Source organism: Malus domestica, chromosome 16 (genome assembly GCF_042453785.1).
Source record: "Malus domestica chromosome 16, GDT2T_hap1".
Classification (NCBI taxonomy): domain Eukaryota; kingdom Viridiplantae; phylum Streptophyta; class Magnoliopsida; order Rosales; family Rosaceae; genus Malus; species Malus domestica.
In genome coordinates, this window is record NC_091676.1 from 8,526,089 (window position 1) to 8,540,676 (window position 14,588).

At 37.9% G+C, this 14,588-nt stretch overlaps 2 protein-coding genes and 1 pseudogene across 8 annotated transcripts; 1 reads left to right on the forward strand and 2 right to left on the reverse strand.

Annotated features, from left to right (window-relative positions):
- Positions 1 to 85: 85 nt before the first annotated feature.
- LOC103403175 (ranBP2-type zinc finger protein At1g67325) lies at positions 86 to 3,798 on the forward strand. 2 transcript variants are annotated; one of them, XM_008342007.4, is made up of 10 exons: positions 86 to 552; positions 701 to 746; positions 1,173 to 1,288; positions 1,636 to 1,912; positions 2,137 to 2,210; positions 2,489 to 2,540; positions 2,648 to 2,757; positions 2,905 to 2,929; positions 3,046 to 3,197; positions 3,448 to 3,798. In XM_008342007.4, the coding sequence occupies exons 1-10, from the start codon at positions 544 to 546 to the stop codon at positions 3,448 to 3,450; spliced, it is 864 nt and encodes a 287-aa protein (XP_008340229.4). In that variant the 5' UTR covers positions 86 to 543; the 3' UTR covers positions 3,451 to 3,798. The 2 variants fall into 2 exon arrangements, with proteins under 2 accessions (XP_008340229.4, XP_028952299.2); XM_029096466.2 differs by having other exon boundaries at positions 243 to 552; positions 2,902 to 2,929.
- Positions 3,799 to 5,108: 1,310 nt separating this feature from the next.
- LOC103403173 (squamosa promoter-binding-like protein 2) lies at positions 5,109 to 9,601 on the reverse strand. Of its 6 annotated transcripts, none has more exons than XM_008342004.4 (6): positions 9,418 to 9,601; positions 6,948 to 7,698; positions 6,656 to 6,795; positions 6,031 to 6,285; positions 5,466 to 5,851; positions 5,109 to 5,302 (listed from the first exon to the last, which is right to left on the reverse strand). In XM_008342004.4, exons 2-5 carry the CDS (start codon positions 7,640 to 7,642, stop codon positions 5,514 to 5,516), a joined length of 1,428 nt encoding a protein of 475 aa, XP_008340226.3. In that variant the 5' UTR covers positions 7,643 to 7,698; positions 9,418 to 9,601; the 3' UTR covers positions 5,109 to 5,302; positions 5,466 to 5,513. The 6 variants fall into 6 exon arrangements, with proteins under 6 accessions (XP_008340226.3, XP_017179188.3, XP_070671483.1 ...); XM_017323699.3 differs by having other exon boundaries at positions 9,328 to 9,436; XM_070815382.1 differs by having other exon boundaries at positions 9,199 to 9,428.
- A 3,114-nt stretch (positions 9,602 to 12,715) lies between these two features.
- LOC103416690 (4-coumarate--CoA ligase-like 1) lies at positions 12,716 to 14,588 on the reverse strand (annotated as a pseudogene).

A 14,588-nucleotide genomic window follows, 5' to 3' on the forward strand; every position in this document is an offset into this window, starting at 1 on the left:
CGACTTTAAACGCATTTACTCACTCACTAATCAATTATAGTTTCGCTTGCTATTCTTAATAATGAAGAGCGGCTCTCTTCAAATCATTACAATGTTGCAAGACCTTTCTTACAATGTGTCTCGTGTAGACATATTGTGGAGGACGTGAAAGCTATACGTTGCGTATGAGAACCACTATCACCATGTGCGTCGCCAAGCCAACAGTGTTGCTGTTCGCGTCACGCACACTAGGTCAAGGTCTTTAAAAGTGTCCATGAATAAAGTGAACATATACGCTTAAGAAAAAGAAAAAGAAACCTAATAGTCTTCGATTCGGTTCCATCTGGACCGTCCATCCTAACGGAACTTGCAATCTGAGAGGGGAAACACGAAACGCTGCGCTGCGATCGACCCGCCACTCAAATCCACATAATCGTATGGAAAAACCCTCACAATATCTTCGTCGAGTCCTCCAGCCAGACAGCCAGCGCTACCGTTGTTTCTGTTAGGGAAATTGCGTTCCTCTCTGATATTCGAACCAGAATCTGATATCTCGCCGTTGATATGTCTCAGGTAATCGCCTCCCACTTCATTCAATTTCAATTTATGCCTTTGGATTTTTCCAAATCACCGGGACGAAGCCAAAACTAGGGATTTTGGCGCGCCGGACGAAAGTTACAATTTTTTTTAGCGCGAATAAATTTGATATCTTTGTGTTCAGGTTGATAACAGAAATTCTTCAGCAGCCAAGCGTGCTAGAACCGATGGTATGCCTTTTTTCAATTTTTCATTTTTTAATTGAGGTCCTTTGATTCGTCTTTTGTATGTTATTATATATATATTTTTTTTAACAAACGATATTATTTGCAATAAGGGAGAGGGGTGGGCTTTAGCCTCAAAATAGACTAGCAATAATGCGGTTAAAACTCGCATTTGGCGAGATTCGAATCTAATACCTCTAATACCACTACACCGAAGTACTAAGTGTCGTTTTTTTGTATGTTATTAGCTACAGATTATTTTATTTTTTTGTTTTATTTTAGTATTTTTATTTGGAAAATTTAATTTCAGTAATTGTATATAATGTGCATGTATTGATTCATAAAGTTTTGATTGTGGATTTTAGGGTTTAATGAATTTGTATGATGTGTTATGATTTCGGAGTTCATTATACGTATATATGGTGTTTGTAGGTAGTCGAAGGGAAGATGATTGGACCTGCCCTAGCTGTGGGAATGATAATTTTTCATTTAGAACGACTTGCAATATGCGTAATTGCACTCAGCCAAGGCCTGCGGATCATAACTCAGTAAGACACCGACCACAATTACACTAAATACTTATGTTAATTGGATGAGTGTGATGCTTATAATGCATATTTGAAATTTTGAAGTTGCTTGCTCAATCCCGTTTGCTATTTTTGTTGTTGAAACTTTGCATGATTTGTCCGTTGCTTTTCACATTTTTGTTTAAAAGACAAAAGAGAGATGGAGGTCAAGCGGCAAAGGGGATTTATGTTGCCAAACTTCGCATTTTATAATGAACACTTGTATATTTGGGCTGATTATATTTTTGATAATTGCGTTTGACATGGAATCTTTGTTGGGTTAATTATGTTAGATATAGATATTAAGATCCGAGTTTTGTACATTTCAGAAACCCGCTGCTAAGCCTTTCCCTGCCCCACAAGGTTATCTGGGCTCTGCTGCTCCTTATCTGGGCTCTGCTGCACCCTCCTCAATGTATCTTGGTGTGCCACCCTATGGTTCTTCTATCTTCAATGGATCATCCGTTCCTCCCTATGATGTTCCATTTTCAGGGGGATCAGCATATCATTACAACTATGGCAGCCGCCTATCTACAGGCAGCCCCTACAGACCTCTGCATTTGTCTGGACCAACACCATATTCTAGTGGATCCATGATTGGAAATGGTACGCTTTCTTGATTTATCCTGTGATGATTCTTGATTGGGTAATGGATTAGTTAAGTACATTGATTTTTATATGCTGTTTAAGCAAGTTTTTCTTTTCCCGTATACAATGTTGTGGTTTTCCCATGTTGCTGTAACCTTTGCTTATGGAAGTTCCATGTGAGACTGTTATTGCTTGATGATTTAGTGTCTTATGGTTTCTCTTTTGATTTTCTAATTTTGCAGGTGGAATGTATGGTATGCCCCCTCCTATGATGGATCGGTTTGGCCTGGGTCTGCCCATGGGCCCTGGCCCTATGGTATGTGCAAAAGCTACTGTTATTGTTGCATTCTTCACATTTAGTCATCTTCGTTCCCTAGAACAATCTGCTTGATATATGTTTTCTATTGCTATTTACTAATTTAATCCAATTTTTGCTCAGTCATTTAATTACATTTGATGCTATTTGGGCTCTCAAATTTTCCTATATATTTCTTTCCAAAGTTCAGAGAAAAAATTTCTTTTCTTTTGTTGAACTTGCAACAGAATTCCTTGATCTTGGATGTGGTAAAATTTATGTATTATTTTCTTGTGCAGGGACCAAGGCCAGGATTCCTTCCAGATGATAAAGCTCAAAAGAAGAGCACAGGTCAGTCATCTAGTCTCCTTTTGAATCGCTAGTTGTTGTTGTTGGACATCATGTAAACAATATTTATAGAAATGATCATTGAGTTTTCAACTTTATTGCACATTTAGATGCTACACGTGACAATGACTGGGCATGCCCAAAATGTGGAAATGTCAACTTCTCGTTTAGAACTGTTTGTAACATGAGGAAGTGCAATACGCCAAAGCCTGGATCTCAGGTCTCTCTCTCTCTCTCTCTCTCTCTCTCTCTCTCTCTCTCACACACACACATGCATTTATGCATCTCTTTTCTCTGAATATTTTACATATAAGTTTCTCTTGGGGATCAATTTTTTTTGACATGCAATGTTCTTTTTGAATAGCAGCCTGCAAAGAGTGACAAAACTTCTAGTAAGTCATCCCAGGCCTTGTTCTCACCGAATTAATTCCTTTCTCCTTTCATTGTTCTTGACTCTATTAACTTTGTTGTCCTCTTTTTTAACGTCAATAACTATTTTTGTTTACAGAACAAAAAATGCCAGAAGGTAGCTGGAAGTGTGAGAAATGTAATAATATAAACTATCCATTTAGAACCAAGTGTAACAGACAGAACTGTGGAGCGGACAAACCAGCTGAGTCAAAGAAGTCCCCTTCACCTGCTCCGAATGAAAATAATCAGGTTTGTTGCATTAGATATTTTCTCTGGATTTCTATTGGTTGCTTGGAATCCTTGTTTTTGGTGATGTATATACACATTTCAAACATGATATGCATCTTATGCTGTGAACTATTAATGGATCAATTTAAAAGCTTTTCTTTTGCACTTGATTTTTGTTTCTAAACTGTAGTGGATTTTGATTCTAGCTGTTTAATTTTCCTTGTGTATTTTCCAAGTGCATCGGTTAATTTATAATTGTCTACTGTTCCAGTGAGTACTAGACATAATTGAGGGTTGAGAAGGTCCAGAGTTGTCATCCAGCATTGCTCAATATGGGTGTCTGAAAGTCAGTCTTGTCGTCGTGTTGCAGCGGTTATCGAGTTACTCTACTTTATCATGATCTGTGTCAAGTTGTTGTATTAACTGCTATGGTATTTATGGTCTTTGTGGATTGTACAATGCATCTTGTGTCCGCCAGAACCATCTGGCATGCGTTTTACAGGTTGGTTCTGGTTTCTATTAGCTAGACCCTTTGCTTTTGGAATCAGTTCATCTTTTCTAGTGAGTACGTTACCGCGTATGATATGGTACCAGTTGGCTATAAAGGTTACTGTAGTCCTTATGTTTCTGGTTTTCATTTGATCTCAAATTGTCCGTCTTTTTAAGTATCTATGGTTTGACCTGTATTTCTGTTAGAAGCGTGTGAACCCCCCAAGTTTGATTGTCTTACTGTTAAAGAGTTGGGGACAGAAAGGTTTCTTTTTTAGTCAGTTGCTTATAGTTCAATTTCGAGTTGCCCATTTCCCTTGTTTCCACGTTGTGGCCGTTGAAATTCTGTCAGGACTTTGGCTCTGGTATATGGTGGTTCCACGTCTTATGGCCGCCGATAATCCTGTGGCCTTTTTTTAAAATTATGTTTGCTGTTTGACAGGCCGTTCAGTGTCATGATATACATCTTTCCCCGTGTTTGTTGTCTAGAGTGACATAAAACACCTCATATGCAGCAAAGAATTGGGGGTTCATATGATAGGTCTCGGGATCTATGTTTGAGATTTTGTGCTAGCTCAGTACTGAGTTTAATAAATGCGAAATTGATAAAAAGTGGCCCTTGAGTTATTTTTATTTTATTTCAATAGAATTTAAGGTCTGGTTTTCTTCTTCATTTAGTCAAATTTGTAGAGTGAGTATTCTCGCCGGATCCTTCAATCACATTCGTTCATCGTACATCGTACGGTCAGTTTTGTCAAGTACTGTTTATATTTAATTTTAAATAAAAAAATTTATAATGATTTCTAACCGCACGATGTACGATGAACGGATGTGATTGGAAGATCCTCGTCGGATCCTCTCCTGAAAATTTGTAGAGGTAATAGAATTGTTGGTAAAAGCTGTGGTTGGTCAAAACAATCTTTTGCGTCAATATGTACAATCCTTCTGGCTCCCCATTGGTGTATAGGGAGCAACGAGCCCATTTTTCAGGTTTACAATATCCCACAACCAGTTGAAGGCGGCCTTTCAAAGGCGAACGTTGCTGGCCTGGCCTTACGAACGGTGCAGGCGGCCTGGCTGCATGGAGGTATGAGTTGCGGCCAAGGCATTGTTATTGCGGTTGGGCGCTAAGAATCGGCAGGCGGAAATCGGTTTCGTTTTTCCATTTGTTAAAGAGTTTTTATTAAGAGAGAAGAATAGATAGTGTTGTCAAATGTATATATGCGAAATTTAAATGATGACGGCAGCTCATGAAATATATACAGGTGCGAATGGTATTCTCGGTAAGGGATCTATCTCTTAAGTTTCGTGACCACCGGAAAATTAAAAGTCCGGCGGATTCCTTCAAGGTTCACAGCACCCTGTTAAAGTTGCAAGAAATCTGAGCTTTGGGAGGGGCATGTGTGATATCCCCTTTCAATTTGACGTACAAGTCGCAACAAATAAAAGAAAATGCATGTGTAAAGCAATGTAACAGTGAACCAATTTGCTACAAATTGTCAAATTATACATGCCATAACAAAGGAGATATGATAGCACCAGATTAAACACATACACAGCTCCTGCATTCGCAACCGATAATATAATGCCTAATCCCCGGAATTTCGTCCGTAAAAAACCAAAGCAGTGCCGAGTTTCTGAAAGACAATGACAGATTTTTATCAGCAGCCTCTACCAAAAGGTACTCAAAACACAACTCGGATCTCACAATTTTTACAACACAAAACTTCATTAGGATCAAATGTAGCAGTAAGATCAGAAAGGCAATGCGGAAAAAAAAACTCCGCTAAGGGAACCAACCTTAACATGATAAGTTATGCGGGTGAAAGAACAGTACTCCAGGTGGAGTCAACTGAATTGGTTTGGATTATAGCCAAACGCATACGGCGCTTTGAACTGATGAAGATACTGAAATTGGTTGCCAACATTACTGTGTGAGTGGGAGACGTGTGCTTGGGTATCTAGGGGTGGATGCTGAGTTTGCCAGTACTCTGAAGAGGCCGGCACACCTTGAGTCATCGCATGCATCCCCTGTTGAGGTGAGTTGTTATGATAACTTTGATTGGTATCAAGTGGAACAGATTTCCCCTCGCCTGAGACCCAAGGACTCGTTGACAGAAGAGAGAGAGCACGATGAATATCCGGCGTTGCATCCAGGTTGAAAGAGATCATAGATTCTTCAGCACCTGCAAACATCACCAATTAAAACTTACACACCACCTACAATGATGTGACACTATCCAAATCGGGATTAGCAAGATCTTTTTTTCTGTGAGGTTCAACAAATATCAAACAGTGAATCATAACAAAAATTGATTGTTGGTCATGAATCATAAGGCAGTCTGCATTTTGAAGTAAAACAGACCTCGGTTAAGAACCTCAGCCGCAGTGGCCTTAGATGGTGACAGCCTACTGGAATCCTGATAAAGCACATTTATCGAGCCTGGACTTCCACTGTTGGGAAAATTTAGCTCTCTGGCAGTACCTCCTGCTTTTGCAGGATTTGGAAAATACTCTTTCGTTTGTGCAAACTTGAGGTTGCACGAGCCATCCCATGTTAAATTTGAAGCATGCTTTGTGTAATCATAGGGACCTTGGTCCAAAGAAAGGCTCATGCCATCTGCATCGGAACAGAAACCCAGGCTACCCAGCTCAACTTTAATGGATAACCAACGGGGCGGTACAAATATGATTTCAAGTATTTAACATTAGCTTTAATCTAAAAGCATGCCTGATGACCAATATTGCAGTTGGCTTATTTCTCAGTAAAATTCATAACTTGAATCGTATTAGATGGGTGAATGACGAAGAACACCCGCAAGATTAAATTATTAGATGGGTGAATTAAACCCTGGTTGGTTTATTTGCATTCTTGACAACTCTAAAAAAGAAACAGAAACATACTGTTTAAACTAAGATTTCAACAAAATGGTCTACATCACGATTTGACGTATGTCGGTAAATAGCAAGAATTTAAGTGAGTCCAGTACCTGTGCTGAACAGTGATGAAGACAGCCTTGATGGGTGTCTCACTACTTCTGTCTGTGGCTTGCGGCGCCTTGCATTGTGATCAGAAAGTCGCTTGCGACAGCTTCGCTTGTTTTCATCAAAATCAGAAAGGCCATGGAACCTGGTAGGATTTATGCATATCAAGATCTATGTTAGAAAAGAACTAAAGCTCATTCTGATTTAACTGCTAAAGAAACAAAACATCATTGTAATTCAGAAAACAAGTAATTGTGGGGTTGCTGCATCACCCAAAGAATCTCTACCAAGCTTTACCTGCTACACTGTTGACAAAACCGAAGTTCCACACCATCTACAACAACCTTCGGAGATTTGGAATGATTTGAGCAAATTCTATGTTTGCGATGGTAATCTTTGGCTGATGAAAGATCAAGATTGCAGCCTTCAACTTGACAGTGTGATGCAAATGCACTCTGAGCAGCAGACTTAAACCTCTTTGTCTTTGTCGCCATAGATGTGGAAATAACAGAAAGAGAAGAGGTCTCATGATTATTTCCAGCACAAACGTCTTCGAAGTACATCCGCTTACCAAGCTTTAGACTGAGCAATGGCTCGCCGGAGCCAGCCGAAACCTCATGAGTTGGAGAAGATCCAAGGGCCTCAGCTTCAGCTGAATCCTTTTTATCAAAGAAATCCTTCGGGAAACCTTCAAAAGCCTCAAAGTTGAAATTGGATTTCTTACCTTCCTCGACTGAAGAATTGACAGAAGCTGATTTCGAACTCTTTGATGAACCATCTCCCAAATCAGAGCCAGAAACCCCACTACCCCCATCACCCCCAATCGAATAGAAAGATTCAGAATTCATTCCTCGTTCCCCTTCAATTCCCCAGTCTGCTGGTTGCAACTTCTTAGGATTTTCAGTAACTTTTGCACCATACATGAAAAGGTTCTCCAAATCCCACAGTGAAGGAGGTTTTTCATTCCACTCCATCATCAGCACCGAATTCATAAAACTACTCCAAAATCGTGTCTTCAAATAATGCAAAAGCACCCAGTCACCAGATGCTGCAAACATATATACCAGATAAAATTATATATAAGCACATATGTAGCAAAGTACATGGGAGGATCAATACAGTACAATGTCAACTAACTAATCAATAAACACTATAAAAACAAGAAAGCAAACATAGTAAATCTTTGCAGACTGAAGAACAATGTGGAACTACTTGAGCTCAGATCTGCACAACCACAAAGTTCAAAAAATGCAGATAAAACAATTCAATACATAAGCAAAAGAAGTATCTCGCAGCAGATAAACAGCTTTCCACCCCCTGTAAATATTTTCGCAGCTATAACTAGTACCTATAAATCACCATCCTTCTAAAGCTAATAAATTTTGCCAGATTTTTAAGGCACACAGCCACACACAGCTGCAATAATCCCCATTTACTCCATTCGACCGAAGACAAAAGACATGGAATACATAAATCCAGAACTCTACCTATTGTATTCCACACATCCAAGTCATCTCTTCTCAGTCAAGTACTTTTAACAAGCCCCACCAATTCACAAACTTACTACAAAACCTGAACCTCCAGTAAGTTTGTCAACTGTTCCCCATTCCCCTGCAAATATTTTGAGGTGAATTTTATGCTAACCTGGATTTTTATCCTCTGACCACATATAAAATTTCCCACCTTTATAAAAGATTATACATGGACATCACCTCTGCATCTCTCCCACTCTCTTCAATTATTTCCAATAATTGTTTTCTTTCTTCAATTGTAACTTGTTACCGTCACCTATACATGCATACCTCGTACTTTCCAGACCTTTAGCTCAATCATTCATATATACAATACGGTCACAATCTCATAAAGTTGGCCATTAAATAAGCCCCACCTACTACACCCTATCAACTATCAACCAACATTTCACAATTCAACCTCCATTGCTCTGCAATTCACACATTCCTCCAACAAACCTCAAAGCCTCTCGCAGAGGCCTCGTAGCTCAGTTGCTTAAGAGCATTGTCCATTGCACCCGAGGTCTCGAAACTTGAATTCTCCTACCCTAATGTCAATAGTATCAAAAATATAAAAAGTAAAAGCTCAAAGCCTCTTCCTTTCTGGTCACCAAGAAATTGGCACCAGTCAACAACCATGATCACCCATCAAACTAAGCAGCTCAATATCTTAATCAAATGGGGTTTTAATCCCAAAAAGAAAGATTAATTCTTTTTGTTTTTCCTAAAATCTTGTTTACTAAATACCCAATATTTTTTTTATATTTTAATTATAAAAAATCTGGAACCAGACCCCCCCAAAGAAATTGCTTTTAGGCATATTACCAAAGAAGCTCAATAATTTTCCAGTACAATACATATGAGAAATTACAAAATAAAATTTCAGTTCCCAATAAAGTTGCACCTCTTATTATTGGAAACAGATTAATACAGGGAGAAAGAAAGAAATAAAAATCTAAAACTGATAATTCCAAAATTAGAAATTCCAGCAGCTTCGATCCTCATAATTGCTCTCTTGTTTCCCCAAAAATACATACCAATCTAAAATCCGCACAACCACAACCGCAGCTACTGATCGTTTCCCAAAACTTCCAAAATATAACATACAACATACATATTGATTCCATTCAGCACAAAAAAAAAACAAAAAAACCCAACTTTTATACCATGAAATGCTGCAAGTGCAGAGGGAAAAAGGAGAAAAGTGGAAAAATGGAAAATGATTGCGAGCTGAGGTTGTAATCAGTAAAACTTACATGGTGATTTGGGGAGGTTGCAGAGGAGATTGCTTTTGGGGTATTAAAGAAGGAAAAGCTTTTGCTGGCATTAATCGTCCGTTCCCTTTCCAAAGTTTCAATCTTTGGTCCTAAAAATTGACCAGAGAAAGAGAGAGGATGGAGAGAGAGAGAGAGATAGGAAGTACCGCCACTTGCTACCTCACTCGGTCGCACACTTATATTGTGTGATTTTTTTTTTTTTTGTGCGTGAGATCAAAAATATTATTTCTACCGTTTAATTGTATAATGGGCTACATATAAAAAAGATGATACAAATAAATAGTAATGTAAATGTAATATTATTTGTGTAAGATGTTAAACTTTTTGGCACAGTCTCACACTCGTCCCCCTACTCATGTTTGTCACTTCATGTTTTTTCATAATATTTTATAATATTAACATATAAATTAACGTGAAATTGTAAAATAATAAAGAAATTATAAAAATTTTACTTTAAGCAAGTCTCTTTAACATTTCTCTTATTTTATTATTCTCTTTTTCGTTTTGGGATTTAGCGAGACTCTTTATTATTGATTCATGACTGAAAAAGCAGCTCAAATTGATGACCTTTAGTGCGAGTAGCATTCTTAACTTATAACTTATAGACTTTTTTAGCTTAAAAAAAATCTATGAGATTATCATAACTCTTTATTTTGATTATTGAGAGTTCAGATTGATAGAAGTAGTCAATGAGATTGTTCATTGTCAATTATTTTAGTTATTCTATAAAAAAAGTCTCTGTTAGATTGAAAAAACTACCCATTCAAATGAATTGGTTGATTTGACAAAAATACCCTTAATTTAACAGAGATTTCTCACAAAATGATTGACAATAGACAATCTCATTGATTGCTTTTATCGATTTTAAATCTCACAGACAAAAATAAGAAATTATACCAATTTCAATGACCATTTAAAATTTTTTTTTTAAAAAAACCTAACTTTTATTGTGTCAACTTATGACTTCATGAAGTTGACTGTTATGGTCAATCTAAATCACACACTACATTATTTTACTTGTATTTTAGTATTGATAGTATTGAAATGGTGTATTTTACTAAAACTTACCACCCCATACATGGTTTTATGGTTGGAAACTTGGAGTGTGGTTATATAATAATCTACTACAAAAGACGTTACCAATGTCATGTGAAGCCTTCTTTTATTGGGAATTTTGGTTAGATTAAGGAAAGTAAACTTAGGAATGTGTCTTGTACTAACAACTTGGACTAATTTACAATATGACTGTTAATACTAAAAAAATATAGAGATCGCCCTAATGTTAGGGACTCGAGATCCACTCTAGATGTCAGTGTTCGAAGCATGCACATCAAAAGATCTGAACCACTCAATTTTAATCATACGCATTTTATTAGTATATTTTACTGGCCCACTTTACAAAGAATCAAAAACTTAAACGGCTCAGATCCCTTTCTCTCCCTTGAATGGTCTGGATCGCTTAATTTGCGTGTTTCGGACACAAAGAATCGAGTACATCTCCACCCCATGTTAGGACTTGGGCCTAATCATAATTTAACTTAAAATAATCATAATTAATAATTTAGTTTAAGATACATAAAATCAACATGGGATGGGATTGAAAGTAAGAATAATCTAATGGTTGGAGAGAGAGAGAGAGGGAGTGAGAGTTGGCTTTGTTTTTGTTTGCACAAGTATGTGTTTAATATTCAAGCGATATAATTAATTAATTTTGGCTAAACCTAGTTGTGTGTAATAAACAGTAAGTTCGTGTGGATTGAGGTTGGCAAATGGAAACAATTAGTTAACTAATCCGATAAATTAATTAAATCGAATTTCAAGATCTCATGCTGAGAAGGGCACACATGGGCACGTTCTCTGTTGTTCATTACTTACTGCCATTTGGTGTTCATTGTTTTCAAAATATCAAATCAACGGACGCCGCGTACACATTCGAATAATAAAAAGAGTGGCAATTAGTTCATTCAAATGGAACTAGTTACAGTGCGAGCGGTGAGGAATTTAGGATTTGAATTTTGTGAAAGGTTTAAGTTTTTTAGGTAGACACAGAATGTAAAGTGTACAAAAAAAATTTCAATTTATTCACTTAGGTATTTCGTCGAACACTTGATCGACTTGTTATCGTCAACCAAATCATGTTGTCCACAAGTCAACATATCAAATATTTGCTGGTTGCAAAAGAGTATGTATCAAACATTCGGAAGATCCTCAAAAGACCTTCATATGTATATTTTCTGAACTCTGAATGGTTCTAAAACCATCTTGGTCCCAGTGTACATCCGCCAGGAGTGAATAATCTTTGTACAAAATTTTCGAGTCTTCAAGAACTCATATTCAAGGACAAAATAAAAAATTATAACATTGTTGAAATATTTTCTCCATCTAATATGTATAGAGAAGTCAGGATTCTATGGGAGGGAGGGCAAAAAGGAGGTCTATAAATATAGATGATTAGGTTGCTTTAGAAATATTATTAAAATCTATTTTAAACCTCTGTTTACAAACTTATTGTTTCATTAAACTACAAAGATAAAACAACAAAACTGTTAAAATTTGAAGGCCACAACGTGATAAGGAACAATCCATCTCCTTTCTCATGTCTCATAGCAGCGCAAGCTTAAGGCCAACAAAAAATTTCTTACAACATAGTCAGAATGGGCCCGAAACCACTGAAATCCCTTAGTGACTTCGCTCCTGTGTGAGTGATTGACTAAATTTATCTTGTGAGTTATTCAGAGTGAATTATTTTTTGGTATGATTGGCCCTTATTCCACTGAGTGAGATGAACTTCATGCAAATAATACCGTTTATAATATAATTATTCATTTTTAATAAATTATTTTTACTTGTATATCATGCATAATATCATGCCGTCCAAAAGAAAGTTGCCAAGATGTGTTCATTTTTTCAGTAGGAACTTTTCTTTGGGGAGCAAATATGTGTGATCCTGCAACAAGGTACGTGTGCTGGTGCAGACCAAGTGTAACCTCATTTGCTTTATGCCCCCACTGTCCTCGACTTCCTTGTTCCATGGCCTGGTCGGTGGTCACCCTCCTCTCTCGTGTCTAGTCACTTGTGAAAAGAGACGTTTCATAACAAGAGTAAATTTGTGATATCATGTGACCGTATGATAACGCTTGACTTAATCGTTTTAAATTAGTTATATAATCTTTATAGTACTTGATTTGCTAATCACAGCTCAACAACAATTGACCTAATTAAATCATGATATGTGTAATTAATTATTAATTTGGACATGCAATTAAATTGTGGAATATTAGTTAAGGCAGTGGAGCTTGGATGCCTTGATTTTTCTATCATGCTTTCTTTGACAAGCCTTCTCATGACCTTCCCGGAGGGTGATTTTGGTACTGTGTCCACAAAGTGCACCACTCACTTTCTTGTATTGTGCAACGTTCGAGGCCACATAGTTGATTATTTCTTCCTCACTCTCTTTTGCACCTGCCGCTATCACAACACTTGTTGCTGGAATCTCCCCTGCCTCCTTATCATCCGGCAGCCTCAAAAAAGTGCCGATAATGTAAGTAGATAACGCAGTCCATAGCAAAGCATATCAATATGTTACTGACGCATTGTGGATACAAAGTCCATTGTTTGACGAAGGAAGACCGTCTTGCACAAAAAAATTCTACCAATGAATCTAAACAAGAACAACAAAACCTTTTGTTTTGATTCATCGAAATCAACTTACGGGACTACTGCTACATCTTCAACCGAGGGATGACATAGAAGAATGGCCTCAAGTTCAGCAGGAGCCACCTTCAGATGTTGCACACATAATTAGTCAAGCAATTACATTGCAATGTGGATTAGTGTAATTAATCTGGAGTAGTTAATAAGTATTCCATCTTACTTGGAAACCTTTGTACTTGATTAATTCCTTGATCCGTTCGATAATAAAGACGTTGTCGTCATCATCTATATAGCCAATGTCTCCAGTGTGAAGCCATCATGCATTTAATTTAAAACAATTAATCAGCACAAACACACTACTTTTTTTTTACAAATGAAGGGTTTTCTTGTGTCACCTCTTGGACTTGGACGCCGGGGAACTTGTTTTCGAAAGCGTTGGGGACTTCCGGAGCAAGAGGAGCTGCAGCAGTCATAATAGCTTGGGGTCTGAGCTTAGTAAGATAAAACTTATCAACAATTGGATTCTTAACCAAGTTCAAAATGATCGGTGGCACAATGGGTGCATGCGTGACCTCGTGTGAGATCAACGCGTTAAGAAATGTGCGCAGTTCAAATCTTCCCATCACTACCACTTTCCCCTTGTTTCGTAGCGTGGCACAACATATTCCAGTGATCCCATAGATGTGGAAGAATGGAATTTGGCCTAGCACGGTGACTTTACCAATCATGTCCGGCGTTACTCCAAAAAACGTGGAGCTGAGGTTCGCTACTAGGTTTTGGTGAGTCAGCATTACACCCTTAGACAATCCGTTGTGCCTGATGAGAAGGGAAGGGCACATAGATCAGTCTGCTGCAGCTCCTCATCAATTCTGTTATGGCACGGTCTGCGGCTTCAAGTAGGTTTTCCCAGTTCATGTTCAATAACTTCTTCTCCAAGCAAAATTACTGGCACCCCAAAAGCTTTTGCCTGATCATCTCAAATTCTCAACTTAAAAGGCTTAGAATTATGATCATAAATGCCTGCATTATTCAAAATAAAAGAATTAATGTGATTACAAGCGTTACCTTTTCATAAGTTGCACCATTTGTTACAATTATCTTGGCACCAGCAACCTCAACCTGCTTCTTTATTTCAGATGCGTGCCCCGACGGATTTGCACCCGAAAATACACCACCAGCAGCCATTATTCCCAAGGCAACAATGGCATACTCTGCCACATTTGGGAGAACAACCACCACCACTTGCCCCTTTTTAAGGCCAAGAGACCTTAAGGCCTTAGCAAACCTCCTTGTGTCTCTAACCATCTCCCCGTAGGTAATTTTCTTTCCGGTCACAGCCTCCACGAATGCAACATTTCCAGCGTATAATTCCGCATTTTGGAGCACAAATTCTGGCAACGTGATGTTATCAAGCACTCGGACATCAGGGGACCGGCTTCGGAAAATATGTTCATCCTCCTGGGCTGAGTTCTGCACAAAAGTTCCCATGATGGATA